This window comes from Lissotriton vulgaris, chromosome 2_1, assembly GCF_964263255.1.
Source record: "Lissotriton vulgaris chromosome 2_1, aLisVul1.2, whole genome shotgun sequence".
NCBI classification, from domain to species: Eukaryota; Metazoa; Chordata; class Amphibia; order Caudata; family Salamandridae; genus Lissotriton; species Lissotriton vulgaris.
Genome location: NC_141687.1, coordinates 1,130,517,882 through 1,130,537,961, shown reverse-complemented (window position 1 = coordinate 1,130,537,961; position 20,080 = coordinate 1,130,517,882). Strand labels below are relative to the sequence as shown.

Here is a 20,080-nt window from a genome sequence, read left to right as displayed (position 1 = left end):
TTTTGCGAGCGTTTGAGACCACCAGCGAGTCTAGGGGTACATGTCCTCTAATAAAAATTGGGTCCTTTGGAGCCGCTTTGTATTTTTAATCAATTCTGGGGTTTAACACCCTGGCTCTCACTGGGTTTTCGAAAATTTCCTCTGTGTGACTAAGAAGACCCTTTAACATAGGAAGAGTACCTGATGTTCTCTGTGCATTAGGTAGAGTCTCTAACAAGAAATCTTCTATTTGAGGTTCTGTGTGCATATCTAGCTTGTGATATTTTGCTGCCCTATTAATGAGCTGCACAAATCCTGTGTTATCATCAGGTGGGGAAGGCTTTGAGGGATATAGCTGTGGGTCGTTGTCCTCATCTGACCCTACATCATAGTTTTCCCATGGGTCCTCCTCATCTGGGATAGTTTCGTCATCCCCTTGAGGTTCTCCCTCCCCTAGATCACTGTCTACATCTGACTGAGGTGTAGCTGGTCTTGGTGTGGAAGGTGTAGGAACATTTGGCTTATTGTGAGGAATAGGAGAAGAGGGTGTGACTCATGGACGAGGAGAAGCAGGAGGAGTTATATTTGTCCCCATTGTTCTCTTTTTTGGAGGAAGAGGTTTATCTTCTGACTGTTCACTCTTTCTCTTCTTTGTGACCACTTTCCCAGTTTGTGGATCAAAAAACAAGATCTTTTGTTTGGGATCTGTCTGTTGCTCCTGAATCGGTACCGAAGGTCCTGGTTCCGAGAGGTGCTTTTGTTTTCGATCGTCAGATCTTGTTGTTTTCGGCACCGAATGTTTGCTTGATTCCGACTTTCTCGGTATCGAGTGTCTCTTGGGCGATAAGTCATATTTGTGTTTCGACATGGAATGTCTCGATACCGAGCTTTCCTTTGCATGTAGCCTCGGTGTCGAAGTCGATGTCGCCCTTTTGTCGGATCCGACATGGTGGGAGTCCGAGTGTTTCGGTTTCAGTTTCGGTTTCGGTTTCGTTGCCGGGCCCGAAGGCGGGGCGTCGGAAACTTTTTTCAGCGGTTTGACCGGGCCCGAGGGCGGGGTCGTTACCGCACGGGGTCGGTTTTTCGGTAAGGGGACGTCGTCACTCACGGTTTGTTGATCGATGAGTTCCTCGGTCTCCGACTGGTCCCCTTCCGACCCCGACTGTTCTTCTTCTTCCTCGATTTGGTCGTCTCCGAACAACTCCGGGATCGCTTCCGCCTGCATTCTGGAAACCTCGTGTCTTCTAGCTCGACGATTCCTAATCGTTAGCTTGGAGGAGCATGCGGCGCAAGCTTCGCAGTCCCTGGATTCGTGTTCAGGCGATAGACAGAGGTTGCACACCTCGTGTAGGTCCTTGTGTGGGAACTTAGCACCACACTTTGGACATTTTTTGAATGGAGTCCTTTCCATGGACCCCAGGCTTGACTGCGTCGAAAAAGGCCTCCTGTTCTTCGACGTAGATTCAAGTTTTTCTCTTCGATTTTTTATTTGCAACGCGTCGGAATGGAAAATGAACGCGTTCGATAACAATACCGTCGAATTGGAAAGGGAATACGCGTCGATAAATCACTTTCTTCTGAAGTTGATCTGGAGCGTCTCGATCCTCATCCGAACCAGATGGCGGAAAAAAACAATCTAAGGATGGAGCCGATGCCCATGCGCACTACCAACCAAGGGAGGAGTCACCAAAAGACAAAGACTCTCCAAGAGAAAAACAAAGTGCAATCATCCGAGCCCAACACCAGATGGCGATCTATTCATAATGTACCATCTGCAGCCCATATGCCTCGAACATAGAAGTTTTTTTTAAAGGTGGATACATTTGCAGCACTTCATTACCAACAAACATTAGAGCATCTTGGGGACCATTTGCTAAATAATTAATAGCTGGGAAGGTAGTTGCATTCTCACATCCTCACACAGGATGTGTCTGGAAAGCATGTTGGGAACGACATCGTAATAAGAATTTCAATAAAGTTGGATGACCTATCGGTAGTGTAATTTTGGGAGCCTGCTTTGTAACTTTCGCTTACAAGGTTGGCTCATGGCAGATCATCCTGCTTTGAAAGCACCCTTTAGGCTGTAGCCTGCTGGAGAAAGGCAAAGTAGCACATGACAAGTCAGCCTTATAATCCAGCAATCTGAAGATAATAGAATTGTAGGATTTTCAGTAATAGTGAAAGCTGATGTGTCCGAAGACCTATGAATGGTGAGGCTTTTGGCATCTGTGAAAGCACGCACACCTGAAGACACAAGATTGCTGAAATATTCAACATCAGCGAAAGCACAAACTCCTGACAATCCAATAAGGTGGTTCACAACATAACTGAAAACCCACGAATAATGTGGTTCACAGCATTAGTGAAAGAACACGCCTGAAAATCCAAGAATAAGTTGGTTCACAGCATCAGTGAAATCAAGCACGGCTGAAAACCCAAGAATAAGGTTGTTCTTGGCATCAGTAAAAGCACACATGCCTGAAAATCCAAGAATAAGGTGGTTCACAGCATCAGTGAAATCAAGCACAGCTGAAAAGAAATGCGTTACTTACCTGTAACGGCAGTTATCCAGTATTAGTGTCTTTCATAGATTCACATGCCTGAATCATTCCCCGTCGTCGAGGCTCCCGTCTCGACGACGGGGAATGATTCAGGCATGTGAATCTATGAAAGACACCCAAATACTGGATAACCCAAGAATAAGGTGGTTCACAGCATCAGTGATAGCACATACGCCTGAAAATACAATAAGGAGGCTCACAGCACCAGTGAAAGCGCACACACACACCTGAAAATCCAATAATAAGGTGGTTTCACAGCACCAGTGAAGGCACACACACCTCAAAACCCAGGAACAAGGTGGTTCACATCAGTGAACACACGCCTGAAAATCCATGAATAAGGTGGTTCACTGCATCGGTGAAAGCACACACGCCGAACACCCAAGAATACAGTGGTTCACAGCATCGGTGAAAGGACACACACCTGAAAACCCACGCATCAGCGAAGGCACACAGGCCTGAAAACCCAAGAATACTGTGGTTCACAGCACCAGTGAAGGCACGCACGCCTGAATACCAAAGAATGAGGTAGCTTTCCCCCAAGTGGAGGCACACGTCAAACACAGGGATGATGTGGCTTTCCTCATTGGTGAAAGCTGATGTGTGATCAGCAAAGAGCAGTGTTACTCTAACCCCTCTGAAATCAATGTATTGGGGTGACTTTCAACATCTGTGAAAGCACGCATGTCTGAAGACCAAAGACAGGTAATACCAAGTGGTTCTGACCAAGAAGCCTAGGTGGGTAAGTGTACTTAGTTTGCTGCCACTGGAGTGTTTTCCCTCTGTTCTGTAGTGGTAGAGCACTTGGCAAGTCATGGCTACATAGATTCAGTGGGTCAGGAGTTGGGGAATGTGGCTGCTTGCGCAATACCCTCCGATGAGGTTTTGAAGGGTGGGCACACAGCGTTTGAGCATGGGATCTCTGGGAACTGACACTACAGTGGAGTATTGCAGCAAAGGGGACATTGCTGATTGACAACGCAGTACAATATCCAACTCTTTGGCGTAACGCAAAATGATGGTCTCACCATCAGAATGTAATGAACCCCATACCTCACAGATATTCATTGACCTTAGGCTGAATGGGGACCACCTTAAAGGTTTGCGCCCCACCACATCCCGGCACCACCAGGTCTCTGTGGAGAGACTCCAGTAAAATATGCCAATGGGTGCAATTCCACTACAGCGAGGTCATTAATATCGATATACAAAAGCAATGCATTCACTGTATCATAAGAGAATTAGGGTATTACTATTGTTAACGAGGCTAGATCGGTGTAGTGGATGCAAAATATTAATGTGATAGAACACATGCAATATAGTGAGGGAGTACTTGCCCAACATGAGGTTGCGTACGCGAGACACTGTCGAATTACTGCTAAACAGTGGCCCTGGGAGCCACACTGCAGAACAACATCCGCACGCGGGAGCTTATATGGAGAGACCCTTCAGTGAACCATCCTATAAAGTGGCATCTGGGGACAGACTCAGCAGTGCAGAATCACAGCTTCTGGTGAGCCATTGTAATATACCAACATGGATGGGTGGGGGCAGCATTCCATGGTAGGGGTTGGGGAGACACTGCAGTGAAGTCCTCTATCAAAGGTATTCTGAGAACAAACCTAACAGTAGTGTACTAGCATAGGTGTGTCTGTGGTGAGACACTGCTGCACAATAAATGCACATGATGGAGGGCGTCTGTGAAGAGAAAGAGTTCAGTAAAGTAGCTCAACAGATGAGCACTGGGGTGTAACACTGCAGGGCACTATCCAAAGAGAAGGGCCCTGGGGACACACTGCAGTTCACCATCCCCGCACTGGGGGAAGTGATCTTCTGAAGAATTCTGAAATGGAGGCTCTGGGGAGGAGACTGCACTGCAGTACAGTATCCTACTAAGATGAAGGGCGTGGGGGAGGGGAACGGGGGAGGGGGGGGGGGGTGGGTCTTTGCGAGTACTCTGTGGTGCAATAGCCTAACACTAACACCAGGGTCTATTAGGAGTTACGGAGTACACTATCGTAATATGGGCGGGGCGTCTGGGGAGCCAAATGAATACGGTAAACCAACAAAGGGTCGCTTTGGGAAACGTTCTCAGTACTCAAGTACTGAGAATCTCTGGGAGAGGAAAATGCCGAACCGCAGGGGCGGCTCCTCCACTATGGTGGAGGAGCGTAGCCCCACTGCTTTCTAACAGTGCGAGAAGAAAAAACATAATATGGTAATAACTGAGTTATTACCATTTTATGTTTCTTGGGCGGGTGAGTGTGTGGGGCTGCTCTGCTTATGGAGCATGGCAGGAGTGGTTTGCCCACTCCTGAGTGTGCAATGACTGTTTGGTCGGCCCTCTCGGGCTGCCCAAACCACTCATACACACTTCCCCCTTCTCCATGCAGCCTGCCTACATGAAGAACATGCCCACCCTCCAGCCCCTGGCTGAGCGCCGTGTCACGGTGCTCAGACTTACTAGAGCAGGGGTCCCCAAACCGGTCCTGGAGGACCGGATCCATGCCAGATTTTTGGGATATCCCCATTGAGATACATGTAGTAATTTTAAAAATCTGGCATGGATCCGGCCCTCCAGGACCGGTTTGGAGACCCCTGTCTTAGAGGGAGGAGCCTGGCTGCCTGTTTCCTGTTGGACGCAGGAGAGCAAGAGAAGACGCAGAATCCAGCCTAAAGATATGTTTTTATTTTTTATTATGACAACCCCACTACCCTGCGTGCACCCCCTCCCCCCCCCCCCCCTCCCCCAGATCACCCCTCTCCCCAGTGAGCCATTCCGGTCGCAACTGAGAAACAGTATTCTAACATGAGATGCTATCGGAAAGATTCTAGGGTACAGTCTCTAAACATAAGAGTAATCTGGAGAACGCTGCAGCATGGTACCCACACATGGGGGACTCTGGGAGGCAGTGCAAGACAGAACCCTAACTTTGGTGTGGGTTTGGCAGAGGAACCACATTGAGGGTAGTATCCAAACAGGAGAGTATTTTGGAAATACAATGCAGTGCAGTGTCCTAACCTTAGGGTGGTGTGGAGTCAGTTAAATAAAACAGTTAAGAATCTCGGGGGGAGGTGCTCTGCATTAGAGTATACTATTATGACGAGTCTCTCTGGGTGAGATGTTGCAGACCAGTGTTCGAATTGGCGATGTGTCGCTGAAACAGTGCAGTACAGTGCCTCAACTTGAGGGGGCGCTGGGGATTCATACAGTCAAGTATCCCACCACAACGGGCTCCTGCAGAGAGACTTATCTAGTGTCCTCGCATGGAAGTCTGGAGGGACAGGTACTGCATTGGAGCACTGTAATATGAGAATATGTGGGAGAGAACCACACAGCAGCACAGTACCTCATCATAAGGCACCCAGGGGGAGAGAAACCACAGTATAATAACCTACCGCAGGAGGAACCCCTGCAAAACAGTATTCAAACACAGCAGATGCAGCGGGAAGGCTACGTACGACACGCCAGTGTAATATCTTAGCAGGGGCCTTAAGTGAAGCCACACTGCAGGATGGTATTTTAACAACTACATTGCTGTACAATACATCAATATGCAAGTCTAAGGGGCAGGCGTGCTGCAGTGCCAGGGGCAACAGCTGGGTATTCCAGCAGCACTGTCTCGTACCCCTGGAGTACATGGCTAAGCATGCTGTCTAATAGTATACAATAAGGGTGTCTCATTGTGGTCTCATGTAAATACAAGTACTGTACAACAAAGTAAAATGGACACTGCAGTTGTGTGCCCCAATATGGGTCATGTGGAAACACTCAGAACAGCAATATAGGGTCTCCGTATGGTTTCCGGACATGATCGTGTAGAAGCATTACTGTACCCAAAGTGGGGGTCACTGGGAAAAGGTCATATTAGAGTATGCCAAAAATGGGACTTAAAGCAATGTTTACAAAAGAAGGGAGGAGGTGATCCAAATCGATCCAGGAGGGCGTGGTTACCACTCACATGGAGTGGAAGGTCCAGCCTTAGTCAAGGCCCTCAGTCAAAGTTATGCAAACAAAATTGACGAGGCTGTTCCTAACGGGGGCGGGGAAGTAGGGAAGGGGGTGCGGGGTTGGGTTGTACAGGTATCCTGGTCAAGGAAACAGTGGTGGTAAAAAGGTATTGACCTCCCACTGGGTATCCATTATGTTGGACATGTTGGCCTCACACACCCTTGCAGGTGTCATGCTTCATCATCGGCGGTTGCTCCTCGTCGGGTAGGCGGTGCAATTCCCAACGGGCTCACCTCATAGAGGGGCTCTTTGTCGGAGATCTTTTGGGTCCAACTGCCTATTGGTGAAGTGCGGGTATGGGGCCAGTAGGTTTAGTAGACAGCAATGTGTGGTTAAAATGTAGCATAGGGTACCTGAGACTATTTTATTCGGGCGGTCCCTAGTTACAGTTAAAAACATGTATCTAGACTAGAATAGCTAGAAAAATGATGTTTCTTTATTCTAGACTAGGCTAGAGATTGGAGAGGTTGGTTAAAGCAATGGCACACTGCAGTTAAGTATATTACATGAACTCTTGGAAAACACTCCAGTACAGTGTCCTGCATAGGTTCACTAGGTAATCACACTGCATAACCCTTGGGGTTGTGTCCAAGAGGAATACTATCTCCACATGAGATTCTAGGCGTAGACTTAGTACAGCGCAGGAGTCTAACACAGGGTCTCATGAGGACACACTGCTGTAGTCCAGGTCTTTTTGGAGATTCAGGAACAAGCAGTGTCGCACAAGACCCAACATGGGGTTATAGTTCGGCCACACTGCACTACAGGATTCTAACATTGGGGTGGCAGTGGAGGGCACACAGCAATACAGTATATGGGACATCAGGGAAAGTACTCTAAACTGTACTATCCTAGCAAGGGGGTTTAATCGAACAGCGTGCATATGGCCAGCACTTGAGTACCCTTATGGGTGATCAGCCACGCTATATAAAGCTACAAATTCAAAATGGAAATCTGGTCTCCAGTGAAAGCACACTCCAGCACAATACCCTACTATATGCCCTAAAGAGAAGGCAAACTGCAGTGCTATACCCCAAAATGGGGCATACAGTGGTTCAGTATATCAAGATTGTGGGCGAATAGGGGCATACTCCAGTACAGTATCCCAAATTCAGCAGGGTTTTCTGGAGCGCACACTCCGCTACATTATCCCTACTATCACAACAAGGCAATATCTGGGCACTGCTGCATAATATCCCAAAACTGGGGGTCTCTGGAAGAGACTGCAGTGTAGTATCCCAACTCCTGTTTGAATGACTGGCCTCTGGTCTGCAGTAAAGTATTTTGTTGGAGGGTCTCGTAAAGCCATACAGCAGTTCTGTAACCGAACACAGGGGCACAGAAATGTACTGTATTCCAAGATGGTAGCTCTACGCTATAGTACAAATTCTTGGCGCAGGATCTCAGAGGAAGGAGACCACACTACAACATCCTAAGACGGTTGTTCCAGGTGAAGTCACACTTAGGTGACCAGCCGTCAGTAAATTTCACGGACCGTCCGTAATTTGGAATCTCACGTCCGTTGTCCATGATGATCCCTTTTACGGACACCTTTTGTCCATAATTTTGGGCATTGGGAAACATCACTGTTCCCCTGCCAGAAGCCTCAGCTCCCTGATGGGACCACCTCACACTCCTCTGAGCACAAGAGCAGCCCCACCCCTGCCCATTGGCATTCTGTCTTGTAGCTGATTTCCCCATATAGAATGACAATGGGCCAGTTTGTGCTCTTACTGCATGTGGGGGCCTCCTCCTGCCTCGCTCTCGGGCAGCACATTCAGTCAGGTGGAAGAAATGAACAAAAAGGCCCATGCTGCTAGGTGAGTACCCAGTTAAAGAAAAAGGTGGTGAAACAAGTAAAAAAATTAAAAAGATTTATGGGTCTTTCACGGTCTCATCATTTTAAAACTGCCGCATTTTCAATGTTATATTCAGCAAAGCCATGGATGTTTCGTTTTCATTTTATGTAACTAGCAACCATTGACAAAACCAATAGTTCTGGCTTGTAGGTGTAACACTACATGTTGTGTTATATATCTGGAGGCAATGACAGAAGCAGCAAATTACCAGTCGGGCGGCACACTATGCGAAGCATCGATTTTTAGCTTAGGTGTTTTAAGCCATGCCCTTAAATACATTGAACAACCCCTTTGGAGAGACCCCCCCAGTTTTTTCATCCCACTTAAAGCACTGGAAACACCATGTCACAGTGTCACTTTGCATCATGCATGACTTCCATTTTTCAGATTATCTATGTACAGGGGCGTGAGCCCCCCCCCCCCCCCCCCAGCCCTACCACTTGCTTTAGGAACTACAGCAGGGGTGAAGCCCTTGATGGGCTTCTTCTGTCAACAACTCAGTAGACAAAGGCTCAGTTCATAATTAATGTGAAAAAGTGAGTAAGGGATGGGTGGATGGCTGGATTAGTGAAAGGGTGAATGGATGGGTGAATGGATGAATGAACGTTTGAATGGATGGATAATAAGAGAAAGGATGGACGGGTGATGGAAGAATGGATGAGAGAAAAGGTAAATAGAAGGATGAATAGGTGGAAGGGTAGATGGACGGATAAAAGGATGGATAGATGAGTGAAAGGATGGATGAATGAGTGAAAGGGTGGATGACCGGCAAGTGGATGGATTAGTGGATGGATTGATGAATTGATGTGAAAGAGTGGATGTAAGGCAGGTTGAGAGTGAAAGGGAGGGTGGATGGACAGAAGGGTGGATAGATAAGTAAAGGAGTGAAAGGGTGGATGGATGAGAGAAAGGGTGGATGGATGAGAGAAAGGGTGGATGGATGAGAGAAAGGGTGGATGGATGAGAGAAAGGGTGGATGGATGAGAGAAAGGGTGGATGGATGAGAGAAAGGGTGGATGGATGAGAGAAAGGGTGGATGGATGAGAGAAAGGATGGATGGATGAGTGAATGGATGAGTAGATGGATGAGTGGATAGCTAAATGAAAGAGGGAGAGAGAAAGAGGATGGACGACTGAAAGGGTGGCTAGGTGGATGGATGAGTGACTGGATAGATGAGTAAGTGAAAGAATTGTTGGATGCGTGAAAGGGTAGATGGCTGGATGGATGAGTACGAGTGGATAAGGTGAAAGGATGAATGAGGGATGGATGAGTGGAATGATGGATACATGGTGTATAGGTTTGCAAATGGTTGAATATTGATATGGATGGGCACACAGATGGAAGGACAGAATGAATGGTGAAAGACTGAATGATGGATTAAAGAATGATTACACCTTGTAACCCTCATTATCTTAAGTACATTTCCTGTAGATTGACTTTCACATTTATAGGAGTCATTGTCTCTCTCTATATATATATATATATATATATATATATATATATATATGTGTGTGTGTGTGATGTAACACACTCCGACACCCTGTCCTACTTACTTGGAATGAGTAGCACTTTAAAAAAGAAATTACATATGCATGAGAGAGGGTCTATGTGAAGAGGAGGGTCACCATTGGAGGGTGGTAGCAAGGCCAGACTGGCCGGACCGGGCATCGGGCATTTCCCTGGGAGGCTAGAAAGGGAGGGGGGGCGGTTTTGTTACCAAAAAAAACCCTGCACATTTGCTCAAAGCTGCGCGCATACTGAAAAACCACTAAGTGCACAACTGTCTCAACCTAATATAAACTTATTTTCACTTGTACTTAAGTGGTTGTTTATTTACGTATATACTATTGCACAACCTCTTCTGATGTGTCTGTAAAATTTATCTTTTGTCCTGAATTTTAACCCCCGGTCCTGAATTTTGACCCTTTGGCCTGTAGTTTTACACTCACAGTCCTGAATTTGCACCCATGCCAGTTGGTCATCGTCACACTGCAGTACAGCGATTTATGGCACTCAGGGGATAACACTTCCTTAAAGTCTTAATCCAGGATGCTGGTGGGCAAAGACCTAATGCAGTTCTGTAGATTGTTGTCGCAGAAAAAGTGCATCACAACATCCAGAGTAGTTTCTTTCCCCGAGAAGGCACAAAACAATATCCTAGAATGAACGTCAAATGAGACGCCACAATTCCACAGATGAGCCACCTCCCACAGTTGCCCCCTGCTGGACTCTTACAGTAGCTCATTTGAATTAGTGCTCATTTCCCCTGGCCCCACCTACTGCCCCCACACACTATTTTATGTAAATCCGGACTCGCAAAGGTACCAATGCATTATTGAAGCTAATGATGCCCTACAAGAAATGTTAATGTCTATTAAGTTTGCATAAATGAATTACACATTAGCAGAGACGCAGGGAAGTCTGCCACCTGCCAATTTAAGCAATATCTGATCTTTTCTGTTTTCCAATTACAGGGACATTACTTCACAATACTTTCCATTTTATGAAAATTGCAAGAGGAAAAAAGGAGCGTAACGGAGCGAAATAATGAAGCAGAAGAAATAAATTAAGGATATTTCAGTCTGTTTTCACACACACTGGGTAGCTATGGTAATTTGCAGTTATGTGGGCAGCGACAGAAGAATGAAGCAGTGACCCCAAGTCACCCCGTAGACTGCCCAGTGATTAGGGCTCACAGGGGTGCCAAGAGGTAGCCATTTGAGGGGGTCTAAATGGAGTAGATGAGCTGTTTGCTGCCCTTTATCTGTATATATATATATATATATATATATATATATATATATATATATATATATATATATATATATATATATATATATATATATATATTTAAAACACCACAGCAACTAGGAGCAAAGGGGTATAATAAGTATAAACATTACGGTCAAACCCGGTTTCATTAGAAATTATTATAAAATTGGAAGACAGCTGAAGCGGCTCCTTCGTAACGGTCAGAGTCAGTCACAGAAAAATGAAATGGTAATGAAACCATAACATCATTGTATTTTTCTGTGACTGGCTTTGACTGGCAAGCTGTGTAGAGCAGGGCCGGGCCATGAAAGGGAGGAGTGGTGGGCACTTAAAAGTACACATGCAAGTTTGGTCCGCCAAACAGACATGCACACTTTTTTCTCAAAACCCAGCTCTGTTCACAGCCGGGTTGAAGAAAAGCTGAAAGCTCCCAGGCACTATCTGAGCGGCAGACACGGCCACTCAGACCAATCCTGGCGTTGCTCTCATAGCATGAGAGCAGCGACTGGATTGGGTGGGGAGACCGTGCTTTCCAGTGACTGTAGGAGAGAAGCACTGAGGCGGCTTTTCACGTTTGCGGCAGGAACAGGTCTGTTTAAAAAAAAAAAATGTTTACCCACGCCCCCCCCCCCCCTCCCCACACACTTGCGTTCTGTGGCGGCCACCACAGGAAGACAGAGGACTGAACAATCTATCCTAAAGTTCATTGAATGTGTGCAAAGATACATAATGGGTGACATGTATCACAAAAATATTTTATGTACAACAAAGTATTCAATACCAGATGATAACTGGGCACAGTATGAAAAAAAGTGAGCAACTGAGAAATAAAGGGGACAACCAAAATGGTAAAGTTGACAATATCTAAAAAGAGCATCCGCTAATAATTTTAGGCAAATTAACACTCCTTAGAAGCCAATTTGTTCTGATAAAGATGTTATGCCGATGAGGTTCGAAGGGCGTCCACATACAAGGGGCACCTTTACAATAGCACAGTTCATAACTACAGGATTTGGTACAAGGCTCTCGTGGGCCACAAACAATGATATAAAGGTAGGAAAACAGTCTTGGGTTTGTACATGAAAATATGCCTACAAGGCTTCACTAAGTTATTCACCTGCGTGTTACAGCACTGTGGTTCTTTCTTTGATAAGTAATGTATTGTTTAATATAGCATTTAACACCACACTTCTGCCATATCCAAGGTCTGCAAATAGTAGATGGTACTGTTATCCAGTTTATTAATGATCATGGTGGCAGCTAACACATTACACCAGATATCTAATACAGCCTGACAGCGGGCTATGCCAGCCATCAAAGGCCCGCTCCAGCGGTAAAGGCCCGGGCTTAAAGGCCCGGGCCAAAGGGGAGGGCCTTTAACAAGGGAGCAGGACTTTAATGGCAGTTTAGCCCAGCTAGGAAGGGCTATAGGACTATTCGAAAAATTCTTCCTTCTAGGGGCAAAATGTTCTAACAAATAAAACAAAGCCCTCAAGAAGCAGAGGGGGATTAAAATCCCCTTGGGCTCCATGAGGCCTTTGTTGACTGCAACAGCTGTGAACGACAACATTGCAATGTTAGAGCTCTGGGCTTCTACAGCCCATTAAAAGCCCAGAGCACTCCAGTCTTCAATCGAGCTCCCAGCATTCCAATGTTCTAATAACTTTATCGTCCCCCATTTAGGTCAGGACGGGTTCGTCCTTCAGCCATTCAGCATGCTCATAGGTCCTGCACCTAATCAGGACAGGAACTAGATTTTAAATCTTAACCTTGTTACAATAATTAAAGTCAATAGAATCATTCATACTCGCATGTAAACAGGTGAGTAATACACTATGTAGTGCACTCTTTAAGATCAGATAGAGCTTGGCAGGGCTCACCGACTTCTGCAGAGGCCATAACAAGTACAATAATATGGCAGATTATGCAAGGCATGTAAAAACACTCAATTTTCAGTACTCACACTGCACGCTCAGTTTCTGCTGTATCTGTAGGTCCTGCACTGCTGGATGGTCCACCAAGCAGACCACTGGCACCCCATCGTCTTCGCGGCTGACTGTCAGTGAGACCCGACTCGTCACTAGGGACATCTTCTCCTCCATTGGCCTAATGAAGGACTCCCCTGTAGGTCGAGAAAGGATCCATAAGTGACCAACACCCCCAAAAACACCACGTTGAATTAAGTTAGGGCCACGGAACACGAAGCACAAAGTTGCAGATCTGAGCTACAAATGCCCTTTAGTCTAAAGCGAAATGTGGAGACAAAAGGGATGTGCCGGTGTCTCAGAAAGGGTGACCGAGCTTGGGTAAATTGATCAAGTGAGTGTCATATCTACGAACAATGGCTTTGCTGGCATTAGAGGTATTGATCATGGCTCAAAGAGCCAGTCAGTATTCGGATGTCAGTTCGGGTTGGACTGTTCCCATGGAGAGCAGGGTCAGGACTGATTTGCATGAGGCTGGGTACAAACTGGAATGGCATGGTGGGCAAAAAGCGATGGATTGAGGTCCGTGCTCTTAGACATCCCAGTGAGGATACACTGAACCCTGGCATGAATGCTAGATGATTGTGGTTGCCCTACTGAAAGATAAGGCAGATTCATTGGTATTGGGTGCACTAAAAGACCACTCTCCGAAACTAAATTTGGAAGCACACCGCTTTAAAAAGGTATTTGATATTTGCGTAGAAGATGAGAATGAGCAGTTAACTCGGCTACTACTGGTACAAAAACTCTCTCCCATAATCGATCAGCAAATACCAGGGCCAGACAGCGAAGGACTGCTTAATACAATTGTGCACAATTTTAACACACATTTAGGTGTACAGCACACATGGGCATAGCTGCTTCCCACGTGCACACCATCCTCTGTAAAATAAATGAGCCAAACATTTTCATTCAATGGACCAGAGGCTGTGGGGAGAGGTGGAGATAATGGAAAAGAACCGACAGACTTTCACAGCTGCCAGCACACAAAGCCACAAAACGGAGCGTCTGCCTCTCATGCCTCCTCATTCACCACACTGCAACGCACTGAGCCACATAATATGATATCCACAACGTAAAACACTTCCCACATAGGACCACATAAGAAATACAGCACCCTTCCAACCACACAACCTATATAGCTTAAGTACAATACAAATGTGGCACTATAATACAAACAGACTTTGAGTAACAGTTACCATAAACGTAAATATATATTTTCTATGTCCAGATTCTCTCCCACTTCCATCTTGTGAGTAGGTTCCAGGACAAGAGAACAGAGTCAGGGGAGAAGTTGGCACTTGAGGAGATTAGGTCTAAGCAAACCATTCCTGCCGAGTGTAGAACATTTCAGCCATATTAATACTTCAGGAGGAAGCCCCACGAGTGTATGCGTTTTAAGCACATTTATATGAAAAGGTTTATGTAAAAATTATATATGAAAATAAGAACAATTGTTAGGAAATAAATCATGCAAAATGAAATACAAATGGAAAATAATTATTTCTGGGTCTTTCCACATTGGATTAAGTCCATTGATTAATGTAGATGGGATAAGCTGGAAGCACTATTATTGAGAACGGAAGCATGCCAGGACGTACAAATACTCACATTTTTTGCATGTTTACCACATAGAAATGCTGTAATTAATTTACTTCAGCTTGCACCATGGAATCTCCGTCAGCACTGCCAATGACGGCACAATACAACTACTAAGCATCACGCTGCTACAGGTGTGACAGTTCAGACTGTTCCAGGCCCCCAAAGCTAGAAGAATGGCTTGGAGGGCAGGTATTAGTCATTGTTAAAGAATGTTGAATTAATAATGACTTGTGCTCATTTCTCAATTGACCGGCAGCACCACCATGTGGCAGACTGTCATAAGTACCGATGTTGACTATTAAGTGCTGGTGCAGAGTACCAGAAACCACCGGCTCAAATTAACCAATGCCTTTTGGAAACATTTAACCTAAAAGTACTACATTCAGTCACTTTGGCAAACTCCTGAAATATCAGGTTGTATCTTCAGCAGTTGAGCTTGCAATGCAAATAGCTTGAATAGAGCCCTGCAAGAGCGTCACACTTGTTCTTGTGCATGTATTCAGGATTGATCTTAGAGGTGGCGGGGAAGCTTTAAACCGAAGATTTGGAATCCGATTCAGAAAGAACCAGGCCAAACAAAGCCTAGCTGCCAATATTATACCCCTCATGGAAGTGCACTAATAACCTTCTGGCAACGTCCATGAAGAAGTAGAAGTAACAACGCTTTTCATTGTAACCAAAGTCCTGCACAAAATACCCTTCAGGTGCTGCTACTTCACAGAGAAGTACAAGACGTTTCCAGTAAAGAACACTTGATGAGTGAGAGGTCAGCAGGCAAATGATATCCGGTGAGACAAGATGGCGGGCACGGCTAGGCTGGCGGTGGAGAAATGGCAGCGTACCCCAAGCCTCCATGTATTCCTCAGAGTTGATTAATGAAGCAGAAAACATACTCTAGAAAACATGCGGCATAAAAAGTTCCAGAATGGCCAGTCTATATATTCACTTTAAAATATGAACCACCCAAGTTATTCATGTGCAATTTGGACAGAGAGCAACTAAACAGCAGACACCACTATCAATAATACAGACATAACTTATAATTAATGATCAAACCAGGCTTAGCTACAGGCTGGTTCATTGCTTTCTTTACTTTTTTTAATGCAGTTATTGGGTAAGCACCGTGTTCAGGCAACTCAAGCATTCCTTTGTGTAAGAAAGCAAATTAATAAATGGACAATGCGTATGGAACAGCAATGCTAGTTATTATGCACTAGTGGAAGTCAATAGTGTACTGCTGCAATGTAAACTGGGGTGAAAACTAGGAACTGGGGCACAGATAGGGTTAGCACATGAGGAGGCAGCGATAGGCCATATTGTTCGAAAGAAAATGATGTATTCATAGGCTGAAGAGCAGGTGGAACTATGAATACAAAGCACGGGAAGGTGGAAACAGTAGGCAGGCATAAGTGTGGGGTTCCTCATTGCGGATGAACATAGGGGGGGCATGTTTAGGCCAAGGACGTCGCACCCCATATCCACTAAAAATTGCGAGACTATGGTAGCCCATTGGAGAGAGAGAGAGAGAGAGAGAGAGATAGGTCGATTGCGCAAGTGTCGAACCTCTAATTAGCAAAAGACATCCTCCTCAACAGCGCTCCATTTGCGACACTCCCCATGCCATGCTGCCACTGGGGGGGAGGGGTGCATTGGAGAGTGCCATTGGAGTGGGAGTGCACGTTTGGCGAGGAGGAGCACCAGGGCTGCGAATTGGGCATACATCTTATGCTGTTTTATATGCTTAAAAATGCCCACGTAGCACGCCTCCGACGTGTGGATGTCCGGTAATTCCGTGACATCTTGCAGGATGGTATGAACCGACCACCAGTAACTCTGCAGAGCTGGGCAGGACCACAACATGTGTGTGAGATTTGAGTCAGGGATGTGGCTATGAGGACAATTCACCGGGGCATCAGAAATAGCGATTCAATTGGTTTGGGGTGAGATACACTCTTTGGAGTATAAAGTATTGGATATTTTAAAAACAGGAGTTGGAGGAGACCCGGTAGCGAACTTCCAATGCTTGTTTCCATTCCCGACCATGTAGCACTCTCACAAAATCATCCTCCCACTTCTGCCGCGACTCTACAAGGGGGTCTATCACTAGTCCACATATGGCTTTTTCAGCCAGGTGATAAGGTGACAGCCATCCCCCATGGTGAGTATGACTGAGTACTGGATGCGTGTTGGGTCCCCCCTCAAAAGTGTCCCAGAGGGTACGCTACATAGTGCTAAGTTGTCTATGGATAAGGAACTGCCCTGTTGGGAGGTCGTGCTCCGTGGTCAACTGCTTAAACTTAAGAAGCCGGCCATTGGAATAGAGGTGCCCAAGCATGAGCAGTGAGCACTCCCTCCAGGGCCTCATGTCCCTGGGTGAAAAAAAATTCCGGGAAGCGGAGAAGACCTATCAAGTGTAATGCCAGGGCATGTACCAGAGCCCCATGTGTAAGGGAGTGTATATGGACCATGCATGTCCGGGCCTACCCTACCTGCAAGGGCCGAGAAGAGGAGGGCTAAACCCTCAGAAGGAGAAAGCCCGGCATCACTCATACCATATGATACCCCATTCGTTGCATGTCTAGCCCATGTAACGGCCATAGATCAAGCGCGACAGCAATTGCAGCTGAGCTGATAAAAAGTGCACCTCAAAGGAAGGGGCACCCAGTGCTACTCCATCCACCGGCAGCGGCAACTTTCTATTTAGCCTGGTTCATTGTAACAAGCTCTACCTTAGTCCCCTAGCCAAGCTGACCGTCTCAAAGGCAAACAGCACCCAGCAACTATAGAATGACCCTCATTACCAAATCAACCGGAAAGGCAACCATTCTATAGGGAATAATCATTCAATCATCAACACGAATTTACACACTACTAAATGTAAATACAAAGAGCAAACAAACGCACCATTGCTCCATGCGGGATACAGCATTAAATCCATGGGATTAGTCTAAAAAACGGAAAGACAATGGACTTTTAAGAACAAAGTTCCCAAAAGTAATCTCAAATCTGTATCATTTCAGGTCAAGGCAATTCCACTTTGATTATCAGACTGTTTGACTCTAAATACCCCTTAGAAAAGCAGAAGCAAGGGTCGTCAAAGACTCGAACCAATCACAAATAACGATATGAGTGCCCATCATGAAAAGGGTCTCATCTTTTCAGTCAATGACTCAACTCAGTGTACATAGTTAAATCAAAATAGAAGGCGACTCACTTAAGAATAGAAGATAAAAGAAACTCTAGAGAGACGTGTGGAGAACAGCATCTAGAAAGTATTATGCAAAATAGCGTATTCCTCTGCCAAACGAGAAAAGATATGGTTAAGTGTGTCTCATGACTATATACCATTTCAAAGAAAGAGGGGAAAATGAAAAATAATATTTTTTTTTATTTTAACCCTCACACACACTAATAGTGACTTGCTTCATCATCGGGTTCACCCGGTCTCCTAAAGGTCAGCGTGGGCTGATTAAGCAAGTATTCACTACCTGTTGCATGCCTAATAATTTTACAGTGCATGCCTGATTTAATGTTCTAAGAAATACGTCGATGGATGGAGTATTAGCAAAGCAATGCGGCCCTGACGAATGCCTCGGACCGTGTTCGGCCAATAGAGTATGCAGAAACATGTTGAGACCATAAGGGTCATAGGACCATTAAATCCCAATTGCACCCTTAAAAGACTATTTTAACTTTTCCCATCCATCCCGCTAATAAAGGGAAACCTTGGGAGTGGACGAGAACTTTTAACGTTAGCTCCCCCAGAGCTCTGTAGAATATGGTTGAGCCCACCTTGACCTTTAGACGTCAGGGTGAACCAGAGGATGAAACATGTCACTACTAGAGCGAGGGTTAAAAACAAAAAAGCATTTTTTCCTTTTCCCAAATTTTCTTTGAAATTTTCTTTGAGAGTCTTGACACTCCACCATATCTTTCCTTGTTTGGCAGAGGGATACTCTAAATTTTGAATTGTGTCATCCCAATAGAACGTATCTCCTGTATCTGTTTCACATAAAGGTCTCTCGACTCTGCTGGTGAACAGGTCTTCCGACCTTTACACCTTAATTTAAAGGATCTAGAGAGAGTAGCCAGCCAAAGAAGAATCATTGTTTAATGATGGGACTCGGACTAAAAGTTTCTAAAGAAACCACTACCAGTGAAATTAAGTCTATCGAGGTTCATTCACCTTAAAGCAGTACACCAAAAACACCAAGAGTTTAAAATCACAGGATTCATTTATCTTCAGCTGTGTCCGTCCAGTCTACACCAGATCCCTGGTGCTAATGTCCAATCTCAAAGGGGGATGTGATGGAACATCTCAAATTAAAAGCAAGGGTCTTCAAAAACACTAACTACATGCTCACATACAGGCAACCAAACTCAATCAGTGGTAGACCCAAACCACATTTATAAGTTCTGATCACATGCCACCACTATTAGTAGTCCGAATATACTCCCTCATCAGTCAGATGACCAGAACCTGATTAATTGCCTCGAGCACTTTAAACTAAAAGATGAGGTAGAGCTGTTTGGACCAACAGATTCATTAGCAGATAAATGTGAGAAAGAAAGCAAGCAAAAAAAAAAACTAACAAACATTTGCACGTAAAGATAGACTGGAAGCAAAGAATAATTTACTACAGATATAGTACAGTTACAAACTTCTAGATATAGTCTGGTGCAAAAGAAAAACAGATGGGAGAAGGAGATGGTTAAGGAAAAATACCTAAATGATGAGTAGCAAAGGGACACTAAGCATAAATAAGGCAAGTACTGGAGTGGCCTAGGAAGTGAAAAACCTACCCTTTAACTCTTTGTTGCCCTTCAGCCATCTAATGTCCGCAGCAGGCTTGCCACCCATCGCCGTGCAGTTCAATTCTATCTCCTCACCCTCAGTGGCAGTGTCCTTCTGCGTGTTGATCACCAACGTCTGAGGAGGAACTGAAGTCAAAATAAAAATAAGAACAAGATAGAATAATACAGTAAGTCAAGGAAGCAGAAAATACAGCACACAAAGTTAGCAACAAAGTCAGTCAGCCATTAACTCATCTTGGTTGGTCCATACAGATGCACCAGAAAACAATGCAATACTTTCCTCTCATAGCACATGGGAGATATTTCCTTCACTTTCACTAGTCAACACCCCCCACAGCCCCATCTCCCAAACCCCCAAGCTCAAAGAATGCTCCAAGTCTAAGACTTTGTTTGGAACCACCAGTTATGTTGTCAAGTGGTCCAAATACTCTGTCTAGCACCGTACCCAGGGATCTCTCAGAAGAGACTTTGTTTTTCTGGTGGTCTGAAATCCTG

The 20,080-nt window shown here is 45.3% G+C and overlaps 1 protein-coding gene across 1 annotated transcript in view; it reads right to left on the bottom strand.

Annotated features, from left to right (window-relative positions):
- Positions 1 to 20,080, bottom strand: part of CADM1 (cell adhesion molecule 1) — a 246,924-nt gene that overhangs the window by 129,755 nt on the left and 97,089 nt on the right. Inside the window, exons 4-5 of the mRNA XM_086956817.1 lie at positions 19,574 to 19,711; positions 13,147 to 13,305 (exon numbers count right to left, since the gene is read on the bottom strand). Of these exons, the coding sequence (XP_086812943.1) occupies positions 13,147 to 13,305; positions 19,574 to 19,711 (297 nt within the window). The remainder of the gene's footprint in view (positions 1 to 13,146; positions 13,306 to 19,573; positions 19,712 to 20,080) is intronic.